At 44.4% G+C, this 19,390-nt stretch overlaps 1 protein-coding gene across 7 annotated transcripts in view; it reads left to right on the top strand.

Annotated features, from left to right (window-relative positions):
• Positions 1-19,390, top strand: part of FHOD3 (formin homology 2 domain containing 3) — a 407,856-nt gene that overhangs the window by 194,642 nt on the left and 193,824 nt on the right. For all 7 annotated transcript variants that reach the window (XM_060247836.1, XM_060247834.1, XM_060247833.1 and 4 more), the window contains exon 5: positions 7,639-7,744. In XM_060247836.1, coding sequence (XP_060103819.1) covers positions 7,639-7,744 — 106 coding nt within the window. The remainder of the gene's footprint in view (positions 1-7,638; positions 7,745-19,390) is intronic.

Here is a 19,390-nt window from a genome sequence, read left to right as displayed (position 1 = left end):
GACTCTCACAGCTGCTGTCCTTTTAAGGACAACTCTTGCAAATGCCATGGCTAACCCAAGGCCATTCCAGCAGGTGGAAGTGGGGAATCAAACCCGATTCTCCCAGATAAGAGTCCGCACACTCAACCACTACCCCAGACACCAAACTTAGATTCACTGGGTTGAATCCAACCAGCTTTTGGGCTTCTGAAGAATGAAGGGATCCCCTTGATCTTCCAAACAGCTATGCTGGGAATCAAGAGATTTGCACGTACAAAAACCATGTAATAAGGAGTGTCACTGAGCTTGAGTGTGCGTGGTGTGTGTGTGTGTGGGGGGGGTGAATGCCTTCACTTGGGGGGTTGGGAAGACAGTGGTGGTGCTGGTGGTGGGGAAGTAAGATGGAAAGGATTAGGGTGAGTGAGAAAACAGCAAGTATGGGGGGCACGTGCCACAGCCTGTCTCTAGAGCCCGTTGTATTTCTTTCAATAATGGACCTTATTCCTAGTTTCTGTAAAAATCCACATCAGCTTTCTGTTCAGTTAAGTCCCAGTACAGTGCACACATCAGGCAGTTGGGTTAAAAGCAAAATCAGTTATGAATTCTCTCTGTTCTCTCAGCAGGATCCCCCCCCCCCTTTGAAACTTATGGTACTATTCCATTAATCATTTCTAACAATTGTGCTTTTCAGAGCTCTGAGCTCTCTTTCTTTTTTCAGTCTGTTGAAAAGATTAACTGGAAGGTGTTCTGAGGCACAGAATCCTATCAGTGAGAAAAATCAAATGTCACACACTTCTCTTCCTAAAGAGTCATCAATCATCCTGAGGAGTATTCTCCAAAGGCCTCATTGAGATGAGGGAGGAGGTGTGTCGCACAGGAGCACTCCTGTTCATAAAAGGGAATGATGGATGACTCCTCTGCGGCTGGAGTGGGTGACGTGATTCCAGGGCTCCAGGGAAGGCCTTTCTGTCGTGGCTTGTGACAGAGAGTCCCCACCCTGATGGAGATTCCAGCTCCAGGAGTTTCTGGCTGAAGGAAGCCAACGGAATTCTGTCGCAAAGGACAGAAAACATTTTTTTTCCCTGTGTCCTAACAGCTTCTCAGCCACCAGCATTTCAAAATGTTAAAGTTCATGTTGTGTCTTTTGGATTTTGACACTGCTCTTTTAAAATAGATTATGTTATTCTAAGTATTCATTGACAAAACTCCTTCTTTGCATTTATTTATTTATGGTACTTGTATAGCTCGCCTTTCTCACTGAAATTCAAGGACAAATAGTTTATTTAGTTAGTTAATTTATATCCCACCTTTCTGCCCAATGGGGACCCAAAGTACTTGCATCCTTCTCTCCTGCTTGCCATTTTAACCTCACAACAACCCGCATGCTAGGTTAGGGTTAGAGTGTGTGACTGGCCCAAGGTCACCCAGCCAGCTTCTACAGCAGAGGAGGGATTCAAACCTGAGTCTCCTAGATCCTGGCCCAACACTTTAAATCAGGGGTGTCAAACATGCGACCTGAGGGCTGGATCAGGCCCCTGAAGGGCTCCTAACAGGGCTGCGAGGAACTCACTGTCATCTGCTTCCTTCTCTCTCTCTTGCTTTCTTTTGCATCACAGTTTGCTTTGCCAGGCTTGTTCAGTCGCACAGGAGCTACAGAGCAAAGCCTCTATTATCTCCATTGGCTGACCAGCACATGAAGCAACTTATGTACAAAAGCTTGCAATGCCCAGCCATTTTATGCTTTCCCCTAGGTCTTAGGCTCAAAGCATTGATCATGAGATTTCTGTAATCAATGTCAATAAATCAAATGTAGGTTTGCAATTTATAGATAACCTGCAATTTATAGACATACATCTGAACAGCACCTGAACAGATTGCTAAAGGTTTTGATGCAATAATTCAAAGCAAGAGGTGGCAGTTATTGAAAACTGTTAAATAAACAAAATATTGTGAAAGTGCTCATCTTTTAAGCATCTTTTAATTTTTTTAAAAAAATCTTTGTGTTTGACTGTGTCCTTTATAAAGTTTATGTCTCCACTACCGGGCATTGCGTTTTATGACAGACAAGGTCTCATTTATGTCAGATCCAGCCCCCATAATGAATGAGTTTGACACCCCGAAGTTAACATTTAGTACTCATCGAAAGTAGAGAGATATCAGTCATTTAGATACTTCTAGGGGAGTTCTAATAATTTACTTTAAATGTTGTTTGAAGTTGTATACTGTAGGCTGTTTCTTTTGGTTATATATGATAATTTAATCAGTTGTATGCAGTTCTTCAATAAAACTCAGATTGTAAGAAGTAAAAAAAGAGAGAGAGTTTTCACTAAACATTTGAAAGAACTCTCTAACAGAGCGGTTCCTCAGTGGAACAGCCTTCCTCGGGAGGTGGTGGGTTCTCGTTTTTTGGAGGTTTTTAAACAGAGGCTAGATGGCCATCTGACAGCAGTGAAGATCCTGTGAATTACACAGATCATGAGAAGGAGGGCAGGAAGGGTTGCATCAGTGCTTATATCTTGTGGCCATTTCTTACACACCCTGCGAAATGCTGATTGAAGCTTGGAGTCAGGAAGCAGTTTTTCTCCAGACCAGTTTGGCAAGGGATCCTAGAGGTTTTTGCCATCTTTTGGAGCAGGGGTCACTGGGGATGTATGGGAGTGGGGGGTGGGGTATTTGTGAACCTACATTATGCAGAGGGTTGGGCTAGATGACCCTGGAGGTCACTTCCAATTCTACGATTCTATGATTAAATTTAAAACCCTGAAACAATTTAAGACAAATTTAAATTCATAATTGCAAGTTAATAACAATTTAACAGCATCCCGGGTATGTGCCATACCCCAGAGTGATATCAATAATACCCCAAATTTCCTAATTCCAGAGAAGCTAAAATATGTTACTGCCCCAGCATCTTACCTCTTCATTCTGGAGGTACCCAGTCAACGGAGGGCTTTCATCTTGGCGAGATGGCGAGCCCTCCCATCTGAAGTTTTAGAAGGGAGATTTAAAAAAAAACTCCCATCAAGGAGAGAACCTGTCCATGTGGCATTGAAGAGGTGGAATTTGTAGAACATGTACGATTTTGCTGTTGTTTCTATCAGGAAGTCCGGTCTAATGTAATTTCCCCTCTGCTTAATAATTACCTAGGTTGTTCTGATGTTGATATTTTAAGGAAGCTTTTGATGGGTGTGAACCCACAGGTCACTATTAGCTGCGCTAAATTTTTCTAAGCAGCCTGTAGAATTTGGTGTGAAATTTTATGTATAGATTCTAAATTTTAGAGATATCTAATTGGTGCAGATCTTAAGTTTTTACATATGGATTTTAAATATTAAATTTTGGAGATATTTCTGTTATTTTTAGACCAATTCTATTCTTAAATGTTTTATTAAATAGTTCTTGCTTTTGACTTGTGCTGGTCATTGGCCAAATTGATTGTTTGACTGATTGAGCATAGTTCAAAAAGGACCAACATATCCGGCTGGCCCACAGCCTATATTACAGCTGGTACGGCATAAACTGACTAAAACTGGCTGGTTTGAGCAGGGGAAGCCGTTAACTGGACGCCTGCCACCTCAACCAAAGCCCTGGTGGAACAGCTCAGTTTTGCAGGCCCTGTGGAACTGTAATAAATCCCACAGGGCGCTAGTCTCATTTGGGAGCATGTTCCATCAGGCCAGACCCAGAGGCGAAAGGCTCTGGTTCTGGTTGAGGCTAAGCAGATGTCTTTTGGGCCAGGGACTGCCTGTAGCTGTTGACCTGATGAGCATAAGGCTCTTTGGGGATCATATTGGGGGAAGATCCCGCAGATATGTTGGTCCCTGATCGCTTAGGGCCTTAAAGGCGAATGCTGTAACTCTGAACTTGATTTGGTGCTCAACCAGCAACCAGTGAACAAGCATGCCATTGCGTTTTGCACCAGCTGAAGTTGCCGGATCAAGTTCAAGGCCATCCTGCCTAGAGGAGATTGCAGTGGTCCAACCTGATGACCATTGCATGGATCACCATGGCTGAGTCACAGGAGGAGAGATAAGGACCAGCCAAAGGTGGTAGAAAGCTGATCTGGCAGCACTCGGGACTTGGGCCTCCATGGAGAGTGAGGCATCCAGAGCCTCTCCTGAACTCTTCACTGTTGGCACTGGGACAACGGCGCCCTGCCAGGGGCTGGATTTTACTTGGGTTTAAGATGCAGGCATTTTCTTGTAGAGGAAGATTAGTGGGATTTTACTGTCTTTTGCATGCTTGTAAATTTTTGGAATTGTAAACTGCTTTTAATCTCAAGGGAAAGTCAGGGGATAAATATTTCAATACATAAATATGAAATAAAACAATTATTCTTTAATAATATTGTTTTTATGGTTACGGTTCTCTGCCATTAAAAAAAACACCCATAATGGTTTGCTACTAGGATTGCCAACCTCCAGGTAGCACCTGGAGTTCTCCTGTTATTACATCTGATCACAAAACTACAGAGAGCAATTCCCCTGGAGAAAATAGCTGCTCCAGAGGGTTGATGGACTGCATGGCACTATACCCTACTGAGGTCCCTCTCCTCTCCAAACCTGCCGTTTCCAGACTCCACTCCCCAAATCTCAAGGAGTTTTCCAACCTGGAATTGGCAACGTTATTAAGGAAATGTTTTGTGAATGAGACTGTGGGGAACATGAAGTTCTTCAGACAGTGGCTGCTGCTCACTCGTCTCTGCTCACTCTTTACCTCTGAAGAGCTGAGAATGAAACTTCTGGAGCTTTTCATGTTTAGCTGCTTTTCTCCTTGCTGCTGGAAACGTCAGCTGATGGAGGAGGAGGAGGGAATCCATTACTCTTCAGGGTATTACTGGGGAGGTCCAGTTTCTGCCCAAGAACAACTTACTTCTCTCCCTCTTCTCTAGTTACCACACATAAGCTGCACGCACCGTGCTGCTGAACTCTGTATTCTGTTGTCCAAATGTCTTGAATAAAAGAAAGAAAAAGAAAAAAAATCTGAAAAGCAGGAACTTTTCACTGCTGCAAGAATAGCCTTTTGCACTGAGGTCACCCACCTTGGCAAATCAGCAAGTTAATGGGCCTGAAAAGATTAGTCTCCTTCAGAAAGATGTAAACACTCTCCCTTTAATGTAAGAGAAATGAGCTTGGATGCCTTTCATCTTCCTCTGCACAGTCCAGATGGTTAGGCCCACGATGTTATAAATACATGGTAAAAATATCTAATGCACAAAGTGCAGATTTATGTCTGTGGCATGACTGTTTTAAGTTCCTCTTCTCTATACCCCCCATCTTCCTCCTTTAATAATATATATATATATCTTTAAGTTTTGTAAAGTTTTATATCAGATTGCTTATTCCATGCTAAAAACAATCTGGTTAAAATGTCTTTTAACGTGCCGTGCTTTTTAGTCACTTTTGTATCAGCAGAGCTGTACATCTTTTGTCAACCCATTGCTTATTTCATTTAATTTGTACCAATTCAAAAATGTATATTGTATTGTATTGTACAATATACCAGTTTGGTGTAGTGGTTAAGTGTGCGGACTCTTATCTGGGAGAACCAGGTTTGATTCCCCATTCTTTCACTTGCACCTGCTGGAATGGCCTTGGGTCAGCCATAGCTCTGGCAGAGGTTGACCTTGAAAGGGCAGCTGCTGTGAGAGCCCTCTCAGCCCCACCCACCTCACAGGTTGTCTGTTGTGGGGGAGGAAGGTAAAGGAGATTGTGAACCGCTCTGAGTCTCTTCGGAGTTGAGGGAGGGATATAAATCCAATATCATCATCTTCTTCTTCTTCTTCTACTGTTGCTCTGTGTAGTCAGAACACAGTAATGCGCCAGATGAGTTCTGGCGCAAATGTGGTCCATTTTCCAATCTGAGCCTAAATCCTCTCTCAGGCAGTCTGATAAGGAAAGTAGCTTGCATGTCTTGCTGTGTCCTTGGAGTCTGGTGGGCAGGGGCCACCAACCTTTTTGTGGCCATGACAGGCAAGACTAGGACTTGGATGGGCTACCAGCAAGGAAGGCTGGGCTTGCCGTACAGAGAAACCACCTCTGCTCCTCTGTTGCCTTGACAGCCACATGGCCCTGGGTTGCTGTGAGCTGGTTGTGATGATGGCACACAGTTATTTTGTAGTACATGGAAATCTTAAGGATGGTGAAGCATGATGATGTCCTTGGTCTGGTGGGGCAACAGAGCCTCTTTGTGTCCTCTTCAAAAGGGGAAGGGGCCTCCCTACAGCTGTCCCCACATCACAGAGCGTTCCAGAGACAGTTCCTTCTGTGTTGGGATGAATAACGGTCGGTCTCTGTCTGTTCTCGATGCTTCTAAGGTGTCCACGCTACAGCTTTACAGATACATCTAGAGTTGCTGGAATCCCCATCATATACACACATCACAGGATGTGCTTAGGGCATGCTCAGATCTAGAGCTTCTCATGGCCATTTGGTGCAAATCACATCCTCCATGCTGCCCACCCACCATGCCTCAGAGTTTATTTCTTTACAGAATTGGTATCCCACCTTTTTGCCCTCAGCGGGGCCACCAGGACTGCTAAAAATTTAAAATGTAGATGATAAAATCACATATGAAACCCACTGAAGTCAAACAGACATGAAAATAAAACAAAACATCAAGACAACTAAAAACAACATTAAACTGCATGTACAAAACATGAAAAGCAGCAATTAAAATATTGGTTAGGAAGGAGTATTACTGAGGAAATCTGAGACGTCTACCAAGGGTCACTTAGGTCATTTTAGTTTTTTCAGGCTGGGTGGCCGTCTGTCTGTGGCAGCAGAAAAGAGCACCTTAAAGACTAACAAAAGTTGTGGCTGCAGGGGAGATTCATATCTGAAGAAGTCAGCAGTGACTAGGGTTGCCAATCCCCAGGTGGGGGCAGGGGATCCCCCGGTTTGGAGACCCTCCCCCCGCTTCAGGGTCGTCAGAAAGCGGGGGGAGGGGAGGGAAATGTCTGCTGGGAACTCTGTTATTCCCTATGGAGATTTATTCCCATAGAAAATCATGGAGAATTGATCTGCGGTTAACTGGGGCTCTGGGGGGGGGGCTGTCTTTTGGGGTAGAGGCACCAAATTTTCAGTATAGCATCTAGTGCCTCTCCCCAAAATACCCCCCAAGTTTCAAAAGGAATGGACCAGGGGGTCCAATTCTATGAGCCCCAAAAGAAGGTGCCCCTATCCTTCATGGAAGGAAGGAATGGAAAAGGTGTGCCGTCCCTTTAAATGTGATGGCCAGAACTCCCTTTGGAGTTCAGTGATGCTCGTCACAGCCTTGATCCTGGCTCCACCCCCAAAGTCCCCAGATATTTCTTGAATTGGACTTGGCAACCCAAGCAGTGACTCACAAAAGCTCTTCCCTTGCAGCCACACATTTTGTTAGTCTTTAAGATGCTACTGGATTCTTGCTTTTTTCCTACTTATTATTTCAGATTTTACATCAGTTCTGAAATGACTCTGATAAAAACATATACCTGAATTCAACAGCCACACCCAGACCACCCCCACCTCTGTCTAGTCCATAATCACAGCTCCTGCCTGTATCGGTAGCCAGATGACAGAAGCAATTAGACCTTTGGAAGGGCGTGCTTCCTGGACTTTAAAAAACGACAAGCAGCATCTAATTTTCTTTCTCTTTCTGTCTCTCTTTTCTTGACAGGATGACAAGGACTTGGTTCATGAGTTTGTTGTGGCTGAGGGCCTGACATGCTTAATAAAAGTGGGAGCAGAGGCGGACCAGAACTACCAGAATTACATCTTGAGAGGTACTAAAACTCCATTTGTTTCTGTAAGCAGCACTCCTCCTTCTGCAACACGCCCCCCGCCCCCAATAACTTGATTGTTTCTTTGTCCTGCTTTTTAGCAGAAAATTGGTTTACACAGCTCCTTACAGATACAAAGTGCAATCCTGAGAAGGTCTGTTGAGAATCTCACTCAAGTCTGCTCAGAGGGCTTACTTCCAGGAAAGTATCCTTAGGATTGCACTGGGAACTGCCTTATCTGGAGTCAGACCAGAGGTCCTTCTAGAACAGGGGTGTCTAGTTGTTCCATGATTGCAGACAGAGAAGATCTGTCTTTACATCTACATTCCCAAGTTTTTTAAAACTGGGATCTTCTGCACACAAAGCAGACACTCTGACCCAGGGCCTCTCTCCTATACAGGAATCAGGATCATGACAGTCTCATAGAATGGCTCAGTATGGCCTCTGTCCTGAGTCTTGCTTGGTTACTGCCAGGTGAAGGGGGTCTTCCCCACCCCCCCACCGTCCGGGGCTGGAGCCAGGCACAGTGGATAAGTGCCTGGCTATTGTTTCTTCACTGTCCGGCCCCCACATTTGCAGACTGCACCTGCCTGTGCTGGACCAGCATGCAGACTCCTCCTCAGATGAGGAAGCTGAAGACTCGGAGGAGGAGGGAGCCGGGCTCTTAACACCACTACACAGTTAAAAAGTTGGGATATTTGGTTAATATAGCAGAGTTTGCCCAGTCATAGAAGTATGATACTGAGTGCAGTACATCAATCTCCCAAAAAGGGAAACTTGCATTTATTCAAGTAGATCTAGTTCACATTCAGGTTGCAGTGAAAAGAAGAGAAAGAAGCCTGATCTAAAGAGCCCTTTCCCTATCACAAATGGACAGCTTGCCCAGCATTGTGTGTGTGAGAATAGGAGGTCATTGTATCTACAAAAGAGACTTGCAGAGACCTGTGTCTCTGTGTTTGGGGAGGGACGGTGGCTCAGTGGGTAGAGCATCTGCTTGGGAAGCAGAAGGTCCCAGGTTCAATCCCCGGCATCTCCACTAAAAAAGGGTCCAGGCAAGTAGGTGTGAAAAACCTCAGCTTGAGACCCTGGAAAGCTGCTGCCAGTCAGGGGAGGGATGGTGGCTCAGTGGTAGAGCATCTGCTTGGTAAGCAGAGGGTCCCAGGTTCAATCCCCGGCATCTACAAAAAGGGTCCAGGCAAGTAGGCATGAAAAACCTCAGCTTGAGAACCTGGAGAGCCGCTGCCAGTCTGAGTAGACAATACTGACTTCGATGGACCCAGGGTCTGATTCAGTATGAGGCAGCTTCATATGTTCATATGTGTCTCTGTGGAAGGCCATGTGCGGAGGGTAAGAGGACAAAGTGAGCAAGAGAGGAGGTATCAGAGGGCAGGTTATGACAGAAGCATCCCATTCGAGAAGATGACACCTTCTCACAGTATGGGTGAAGTAGCCCCCCCCCCCAACATCCAGGCATGGGGAGTCACTCGCTCCAACAACTGGGACCCCCCAAAAGCCCCCCCCCCTTGAGGTGCGGGAGGAGCCCCTTGTGCGGGAGCCAGCCTGCTTACCCTGGAGATCAGCCCTGCCTGGGGACTCAGGTCAACAGTCCCAAGTCAGGCAAGAGCCCCTTTGAATTCCAACATGTGGGGTGTAAGCTATAGTAAAGACATGATACCATTTAAAATACAGATTAAAATAATTAAAACTGTTACAATCATGCCAAAAAGAAAAGAAAGATGGACCCATATTTATGTATAGCTCTGTTAGTTACTACAGAATTTTGAACATCTGAAGCTGCCTTATACTGAATCAGACCCTTGGTCCATCAAAGTCAGTATTGTCTCTTCAGACTGGCAGTGGCTCTCCAGGGTCTCAAGCTGAGGATTTTCATGCCTACTTGCCTGGATCCTTTTTGGAGATGCCGGGGATTGAACCTGGGACCTTCTGCTTACCAAGCAGACGCTCTACCACTGAGCCACTGTCACATGAACACAACACTTGGCTGTTTTCCTGGAGATAGCGGGATTCTCATCTATCAGAACTTTCTCCAAGCAGGCCTTATCTGCAGAAATCATTGGCCTGTCTAAAAGGGGAGAAATAATCTCATCCCATAATTCTTTATAAAAAGGACAATGGAAAAAGACATGAACCTCACTGCCATAGTCAGGTACGGCTCTTTTAAGTTCCAGCAGCCATCTCTTGGCTGAGTGCAGTGAAATTAGATAATGTCATCCATGTCAAAAAAGGCCTCAGTTCACCCACAGCCTTTGCTGTGAAGAAGGGCAGTGGCTCACAGAGTATCTGCTTGGAATGCAGAAGGTCACAGGTTCAGTCTTTGGTATCTTCAGCTGCAAGCACCTTGCCGGTGGAGACATGGAAGACCTCAGCCTGAATCCCTGAATAGAGAATACTGGCTCTGATGCACCACTGGGATGATTCAGTGTAAGACAGCTTCATGTGCTCAGTAATGTCGGAGCCAGGCCCTGCCTTGACCTCCACAGTCCTCCAGAATGCTGTCATGTTGGGCAGTCCAACATAGTGTTGGCATTCTCACATTCTGACATGTTACTGTTTTATGGTTTCCCACGCTAATGCAACCCAGATCAAAGGTTTTCTGAATTTGTTAATTTTACTATTCTGCTATTGGTTTTTAACTTTGTACCACTTGGCATTCCAAACCCCACCAGCTATATGTGACACCATACCTCATTCCTTGTCTGAAGAAGTGTGCATGCACACGAAAGCTTACGTTCTGAATAAAACTAAGTTCTGAATAAAACTTTTTTGAGAAAGTTACTATCTTGCTGGATTAGGGGAACGCTGTAAACATAGTTTGTCTGGATTTCAGAAAGGCTTTTGATAAGGTTCCACCTACTAATTTTGACAAGGTGGCAAAATGTGGTTTGGATCCTGTTACTATTAGGTGGATTCTGTAACTGGTTGACGGATCATACCCAAAGAGTACTTGTGACTGGTTCCTCTTGGAGAGCAGTGACCAGTGGACTGCCTCAAGAGTCTGTCCTGGGACCTGTTTTGTTCAGCATCTTTATAAATAATTTGGATGAAGGAATAGAGGGAATGATTATTAAATTTGCAAATGATACTAAATTGGGAGGAGTTGCAAATACAGTAGAAGACAGAGACAGGATACAGGATAACCTTGACAGGCTGGAAAGCTGGGATAAATGTGAAGTTCTACATTTAGGTAGGAGAAACCAAATGCATAATTATACGATGGCACAATATCATTTGGAGTGGGCTCTCGCAGGGAAGCGGATGTGCGCTTGCGACGAGTCAGCTACAGTGGAGTGTTCAAACATAGAAAGTACGCGCGGGAGTCGTCGGAAGCATTCTTATTCTGGATTTAATGTACTATCAAAAAAGTCCGCGTCTCAGTCGTGGCAGTTCGGGACACAAACGAGCCAACGACCATTGCCAGGTGCTGATGTTTGGACAACTGCATAAAATCCGACATGCATCTGGCTTTCATCCATGCCCATCTCGTCAGTTTATGTGCGTCTGACCTTGGCCATGGCGGGGCCTGACAAGGTCCCATTTTTGTCAGATCTGGCCCTCATAATATATGAGTTTGACACCCATGATCTAGGGTCTTAGTTGACTGTACACTGAACATGAGTCAGCAGTGTGATGCAGTAGCTAAAAAGACAAATTCAATTTTGGACTGTATCAACAGAAGTATAGTGTCCAGATCATGTGAAGTGATGGTATTGCTTTACTCTGCTCTGGTTAGACCTGACCTAGAGTCTTGTGTCCAGTTTTGGGCACCACAATTTAAGAAGGATGTACACAAGCTAGAATGTGTCCAGAGGAAGGCAATGAAGATGGTAAGGTGTCTGGAGACCAAGTCCTATGAGGAAAGGCTGAAGGAACTGGATATGTTTAGTATGGAGAGGAGACAACTGAGAGGTGATATGATCACCAAGTACTTGAAGAGTTGTCACACAGAGGATGGTGCGGAATTGTTTTCTGTTGCCTCAGAAGGTTGGTCCAAAACCAACATGTTGAAATAGAATCAGAAGAGTTTTCAACTAAACCTTAGGAAGAATTTCCTGACAGAGCGGTTCCTCAGTATAACAGGCTTCTTCAGGAGGTGGTGGGCTTTCCTTCTTTCAAAATTTTGAAGCAGAGGCTGGATGGCCATCTGACAGCGATGCTGATTCTGAGAATTAGGCAGATCATGAGAAGGAGGGCAGAAAGGGCTTTCTTATACTTATGAGGCCCTTTCTTATACACCCAGAGAAATATTGTTTGCCATTTTGGGGTCAATCAGCAGTATTTCTCCAGGCCAGTTTGGCCAGGGATCTTGGAGGTTTTTGCACCTTCTGGGCATGGATCAGGGGTCACTGCGGATGTATATGTGGGGGTGAGGTCCATTCCAATTCTATGATTCTATGAACTTCTCTCTCTGATGTGCTGATTTTTTAAAAATTTGCAGGTAATTTTTATGTTGGATGAGCACTAGGCACGTGGCTCCTTTCCCACAGTCTGAAGTGGTACAGCCTATTCTGCCACCTTACACATCATTTTGGCCTGATTCTGGAGGCATTGTGTTTGTTGCTTGTGGGACTTTTATCTTGTTTTGCTTGAAGCTTCTGATACAAACTTAAGTTTCAAGGCAGAACTTGCTGGTGAGAGAGAGATTGCAGTTCATTTTCTTTAATTGGCAAAAAGCAAAGGAGATAAACTTGCTTTGACATAAAATGCAGATAAACCAAGGACATTTTCTGTGTGGAAATCTTACACTTCAGAAGACTAAGGCAGCTGTTACTCTTTCTTGGAATTTTACAAAGGACACTGCAGACTATTTTTAAGTGTGATTTTGCACTACTGACGTCCGCAGGAGAAAAGATTGCCATGGAATATTTTTTTTAATGGGGCTGATGAAGAAATCCTTAAACAATAATACCACTTGGTTGGTGGCCAAAGAGAAGCGTCGTCCTTTCACACCATGTTTACAGGATGGGCTACCCATTGGGGCAAGCCCCACCCACCAGACTGGGCCCCTTTTTTGTTGCAGGAAACAGGCTGGGCTTCCTGAGGTGCATTCAGCAGGGCTGAAGACGGTGTCTTTGAACTGTCGCGCCCTCCCTTGCTGTACTGTCCTTTCTTTGAAACTGAGGAGTGCATCTACAGACCGCATGGATACAGGGAGTGACTCTGTGCCTTGTGGCTGCCCCATGTTCAATCATACCCCATGCCAGCTTTGGGAAGTAGAATTCTTAAGGAGCAGTGAATGTAGCACGTCAAAGAATCATAGAGTTGGAAGAGACCTCCAGGATCATCTAGCACAATGCAGGAAATTCAGAAATACCTCCTCTCCACACACACCCCCAGTGACCCCTGCTCCAGGCCTAGAGGATGGCAAAAAAAGAAAAGAATAAAGACCCTCCAGGACCCCTGGCCAAACCGGCTTGGAGAGAAATTGCTGCCTGATCCCCGGCCATGTAAGAAAGGGTCACAGGAACTGATGCAGCCGTTCCTGCCCTCCCTCTCATGTCCTCTCCGTTAAAATATTCTTGACTTCTAAAAAGCATCGGCAGAGCCGGATGTGCTTCTTCTACCATCCGTGTGCCTGCAGGCGGCCCCAGGAACAGCAGCCTCATTGACTTAGAGATCTGGCACTCAGGCCACTGCCTGTTAAGGGCTATTTATAAAGCAAAATGCCTGTGATGTCACCTGGGCACCCCTTTTAGAACAAATGCTTGTACTTGTACATTCTGGGAAATCAGATTCCTGAACTGACTCAAGGCCACGGATGTTCAGTAGAATGCCATCTGGTTTATGTTCATCTCTGGGCTGTGTGGGACTTCTAACAGGCCCTTCAGTATTGTCAGAAGAGACCAAAAGACAAAGAAGCGTATCGGAATAAAGAACAGAAAGTGATTGTAGCATTTGTCTTGAAAAGCCCACTGAAAGCGCAATTTGATTTGTGTTAATTATAACTTGACTTGTTTGTTTATAGGAAGCAGAGGGCGGGGAAAATGGAACAGGGTCCGTCAGTGGGCTGCTATTGGTTGCTCTGATTGCTGATGTAGGCAGACCTTGGCTCCTTAGCTCAAGAATCATTGGGTAAAAGGACAAGTCCTCTTGTCGATCAAAAACTGGCTAATTAATAGGAAACATAGAATGTGTATAAATGGGCAATTTCTGCAGTGGAGAGTGGTAAGCAGTGGGGTACCGTAGGACTCAATATTGGGTCCGATGCTTTTTAACTTGTTCATTAATTACTGTATTTTTCGCTCCATAAGACGCACCTGAGCATAAGACGCACCTAGTTTTTAGAGCCGTTTGTGTGAATTTAGAGGCATTTGTGTGAATTTTTTGCAGTATTCGCTCCTTAAGACGCACACACTTTTCCCTCCACTTTTTTTGGGGGGGGAAAGTGAGTCTTATGGTGCAAAAAATACTGTATTTGGAGTTGGAAGTAAGCAGTGAAGTGGCTAAGTTTGCAGATGACACTATATTGTTCAGGGTGGTGAGAGGCTGGGCGAGTGGGCATCAACATGCCAAATGAGGTTCAGCGTGACCAAGTGCAAAGTAATGCACATTGGGGCCAAGAATCCCAGCTACAAATACAAGTTGATGAGGTGTCAACTAGCGGAGACTGACCAGGAGAGAGATCTTGGGATCATGGTAGATAAGTCACTGAAAATGTCAAGACAGTATGCGACTGCAATAAATAAGGCCAACGCCATGCTGGGAATTATTAGGAAGGGAATTGAAAACAAATCAGCCAGTATCATAATGCCCCTGTATAAATTGATGGTGTGGCCTCATTTGGAATACTGTGTACAATTCTGGTCACCGCACCTCAAAAAAGATATTATAGTGTTGGAAAAAGTCGAGAAAAGTGCAACTAGAATGATTAAAGGGTTGGAACACTTTCCCTATGAAGAAAGGTTAAAACACTTGGGGCTCTTCAGCTTGAAGAAATGTCGATAGAGGTTTACAAGATTATGCATGGAACAGAGAAGGCCGAGAAAGAAGTCCTTTTCTCCCTTTCTCACAATACAAGAACTCATGGGCATTCAATGAAATTGCTGAGCAGATGGGTTAGAACGGATAAAAGGAAGTACTTATTCACCCAAAGGGTGATTAACACGTGGAATTCACTGCCATAGGAGGTGGTGGCGGCTGCAAGCATAAACAGCTTCAAGAGGGGATTGGACAAATATATGGAGCAGAGGTCCATCAGTGGCTATTAGCCACAGCGTATTGTTGGAACTCTTTGTGTGGGACAGTGATGCTCTGTATTCTTGGTGCTTGGTGGGGCACAGTGGGAGGGCTTCTAGTGTCCTGGCCCCACTGATGGACGTCCTGATGGCACTGTGGCATCAGTGGCATTTTTGGCCACTGTGTGACACAGAGTGTTGGACTGGATGGGCCATTGGCCTGATCCAACATGCCTTCTCTTATGTTCTTATGTGACACAGAGTGTTGGACTGGATGGGCCATTGGCCTGATCCAACAGGGCTTCTCTTATGTTCTTATGTGACACAGAGTGTTGGACTGGATGGGCCATTGGCCTGATCCAACAGGGCTTCTCTTATGTTCTTATGTGACACAGAGTGTTGGACTGGATGGGCCATTGGCCTGATCCAACATGGCTTCTCTTTATGTGACACAGAGTGTTGGACTGGATGAGCCATTGACCTCATCCAACATGGCTTCTCTTATGTTCTTATGTTCTTATAATTTCATAGGGCAGCTCCAGTGTTTAGGCATCTTCAAGATCTCTCTTGACCATTATGGCATAATTAATCTTGCTTCAAAACTATGTGCAAAGTGGTAAAATACAGGTGCCTGGACCAGGATGGCCCAGGCCAGCCCGGTCTCATCAGATCTCAGAAGCTAAGTAGGGCTGGCCCTGGTCAGTACTTGGATAGGAGATCACCAAGGAAGCCTAGGGTTCCTACACAAAAGCAGGAAAAGGCAAGCCACCTCTGTTCATTTCATGCCTTTAGAACCCTCTAGGAGTTTTGCAAGTTAGCTGTGACTTAACGCAGCCTTTTCTACCACGTTCTACCAACCAGAATACTGGAGTCTTAGAAAAGAAGTGATATACCACTCAGAACTGAAGCCAATGTGCTCCATTGGTTATTATCCATGGACTCCCACCCACCCCCATTTGGCATTAAAGGGAGCTTCCGTAATTTAAAGTCTTTCCATTGCTCTAGATCAGGGGTGTCAAATGTCCAGCCAGTGGGCCTGATCCAGCCCCCAGAGGGCTTCTGTGCAGCGCACTATGGTCTGCTTCCTTCTCCCTCTCTCCTGCTTCTGTTGTCACCATTTTTGTTTTTCTCCATGGGATTATGGCAGCTGAGCAAAGCAGCCTCTCCTAGCTCTTTCCCTCTTCCCCCTTCCTCTTCCCCAAGGGATGACGCATTTCAGCCAATGGAGGAGCTTGGCTCTATAGCTCTGTTGGGCGATTGAGAGAACCTGGCACAGCTAGAGCTCTCTCAATCAAAGCTAGAGTTGTGCCAAGCTCTCTCGATCACACAGCAGAGCTACAGAGCCAAGCTCCTCCACTGGCTGACGCTCTTCCTCCCGCTCCCTCCCTTGGGGGAAAGAGAGAGATGCTGCTTTGCTCTCTCTGTCTCTGTGTCTCTCTCTCTCTGTTGTTAAGCTGGTTTTGCCAGGGCTTTCCTGGGTGCAACTGCATTCTCTTCTCCTTTTCACTGTATTCATGTCCTCATGATCCAGTCTGTCACAGTACAAAAGCAATGTGAAGTGTTAGATGAGGAATAACAAGAAGCCATTGAGGTGGAAACTGGGAATTTTGAATTTAGGCTCCCAGATAGTAGGCTGATACTGACCAGTATACATTGCTGTCTCTCTATTCTTGCACTGCCTCATAGTTGTAGTTATTTCTCTGGGGAAGACTATAGTTTTGTAGACAAAACACATAGCCTTCAGTCTGTCATGGTGCCTTCACATATTCTTGACCAGCACATAATGAAACATGTACAGAAGCTCACAATGCCCGGCCACTTCATGTTTTCCTCTGGGTCTTAGGCTTAAGCATTGACCATGAGATTTCTGTAATGAATGTCAATAAATCAAAAATAGATTTGCAGACTAAACAACACCTGAACAGCAAACTCAAGATTGCTACAGCACATACATTGTCTCCAGGCTTTGATGCAATAATTCAGAGCAAGTGGTGTCAGTTATCAGAGACTGTTAAATAAACAAAATATTGCAAGAATGCTAATTTTAAGCATGTTTTAAGTTTTTTTTAAAAAAAATTAATTGTGTTTGTGCTCTTTATAAAGTTTACATCACTGCTACCTGGCATTACATTTTCTGACACCCATGGCCTGGCCGGACCAGTTCTCAATTATGTCAAATCTGCCCCTTATAACAAATGAGTTTGACACCTTTGTTCTAGTGGTAAGAATCATACCTTGGAGGAGATGTGATTCGGAATCATCCTGAAGTGTGTGCCACATCTGCATAATGCAACTGACATTTCAAAAGTGATGTTGCATCAGGAAGCTTTTTAAATTTATGGTCTACAACAGGGATGGCCGAACTTGCTGAACATAAGAGCCGCATAGAATAAATGTCAGATGTTTTTGAGCCACAAGACATGAACAAATATTATACACATATCTTTATTAAAACTCTTAATACTTTCTTTGCACAGAAAGATAAATTCATATGGGTGGATTTCACAACACGATCCTGCTAGAAGGAGACTTTTTTAAAAAACAAAAGCTGGAAATAATAGTCCCCAAAAGACTAGCATAGGGCAAGGTTAGGAAATTATTTTTGACGCTGTTAGAAGGAGGAAACACACATGCACCATATAAATCACTGACCACCGTTTGCATCATTATGCATCTCTCTTTGCCTTGACACCAAGGTTAGTAAATACAGCTCCTACAAGAGCTATGAAGCTATGGGGGAACCCGGCGCAGCCCTCTTTAATTCTGTTCCTCCTTCCAATGGTTCCCTCAGCTCTTGCACTCTCTTTCCCTGCTCTAGGTCTTTGGGAGACTTCTGGTGGAGGAGAAAAGCTCTCAAACCTGCCTATTTCCCCCTCCTTCCCCTCTTCAAACATGGTGGAAATAGGGCCTGACTGAGGTCCCGATTCTAAGCACACTTACTTGAGAGTACGCCTGCATTAAGTTCCTCCTTGACCTCTGGGAGCTGCACAATATGTGTGAAAGAGACACATGTGGCTTCCAAGCTGCAGTTCGGCCACCCCTGGTTCCAGTCTTACATGCTATCAACCTTGAATCAAAGCTTAGACCTCATTTCACATATCTGAGTGTGTAACTTCATCCGCCTATGGATGCAAATTAATGTAAGATATGTGGTTCTCGTTTTATTCCTTTAAAGTTGGATGTCCTAATGAACACAGCTGCCAGTAATTAAAGAGCAAAGTTCCTAATTAACGATCAGGATATCTTAAAGTTTGGCAATTCCAGTGCACTGAAAGACCCCTTAACCAACATCAGTGTAGATTGGAAGGCTGTTTCCACTATTGGGAACATTGAACAAATCGGCAATTCTCTATAGTGATAACATTAATATGGAGTAAGTCATATTGATATAGGCTATTATTGGATCCATTGGGGTCCTTTCAGTTGTGTTCACTTCTTTAGTTTGTTTAGTTCCAGAACTTAACTTTAAGAATGCACTGAAAACATCTTTAAACCTATCAGCTCTGAAAAATTCTTCTGTAGAAATGGGCTGAAATCTGAATGCTCCTTGGCCAGATCAGTACACTGCGCTTATACTGAAGACTAGTTTGGTCAGACTGTAATTGAACTTCATGGAATCTATTGTATTGAGCACAGGAACTTAGCAGGGGGTCTATGTTATATTCAGATTTATTGTTGATATTTATGTGTGTGTAATATATTAGTTGACATACTTTTGAAAGTTGATACGTTTTACCCATTACTGGCAAGTCCCGTAGCAGTTTGTGCCTATTTGCAGGCATAGTCTAGTAATCTGTAATGGGTGTGTATAAATTCTTTACATCCTGACATGGGAATTGGCCTTCAAACCACTGTGGAGTTCATAAGTTTAACATCCACATAATAATTTACAAAGCTACAAATAAACAGAGCTTTCCTCTGTCTATTGCAGGATATGAAAAATGTCATTCCCTTCCTTTCATGTTATGTCTGCTCCTCTGTAGTTCTCAGACTTCTCCATAGGATTGAGGAATAATAGCACCATGAAATTATGGGTTTCCCTTGTTATGGAATCTGACAGGCACAAGACGTTTCAGATTGCCTCCTGTCTACATGAAAACGAATCTCTGTCTGTAATTTTCTGCTGGTGCAATTCCCATGAAATGTGAGACTTGGACCTATGCAGGCCCTGTGAAAAATGAGGAAATAGACCATGGAAAAAAATCACATTCTTAACTAGGGAGCATAAAACTGCATTGTCCAGATCAGCAGATCTGTTGTGTTTTTTTTTTAAGTTATTCTGGATCTGGGGGTACTTCGTAGCTTGATCTCAAAGCCAATACACTGATGTCGACAGTGCGACATGGATGTGTAAATAAACTGGAGGACTGCGTATTCTCTTGTTTTGGAAGTATATGATTGCTAAACCTGATTCCCAGTAATGGGAATTTTGCTTGTAGAAACCTGATACAGGAAT

This window comes from Heteronotia binoei, chromosome 10 (assembly GCF_032191835.1).
Source record: "Heteronotia binoei isolate CCM8104 ecotype False Entrance Well chromosome 10, APGP_CSIRO_Hbin_v1, whole genome shotgun sequence".
NCBI lineage: Eukaryota > Metazoa > Chordata > Lepidosauria > Squamata > Gekkonidae > Heteronotia > Heteronotia binoei.
The sequence above is the reverse complement of the archived record's forward strand: the minus strand, read 5'-3'. Positions and strand labels throughout refer to the sequence as shown.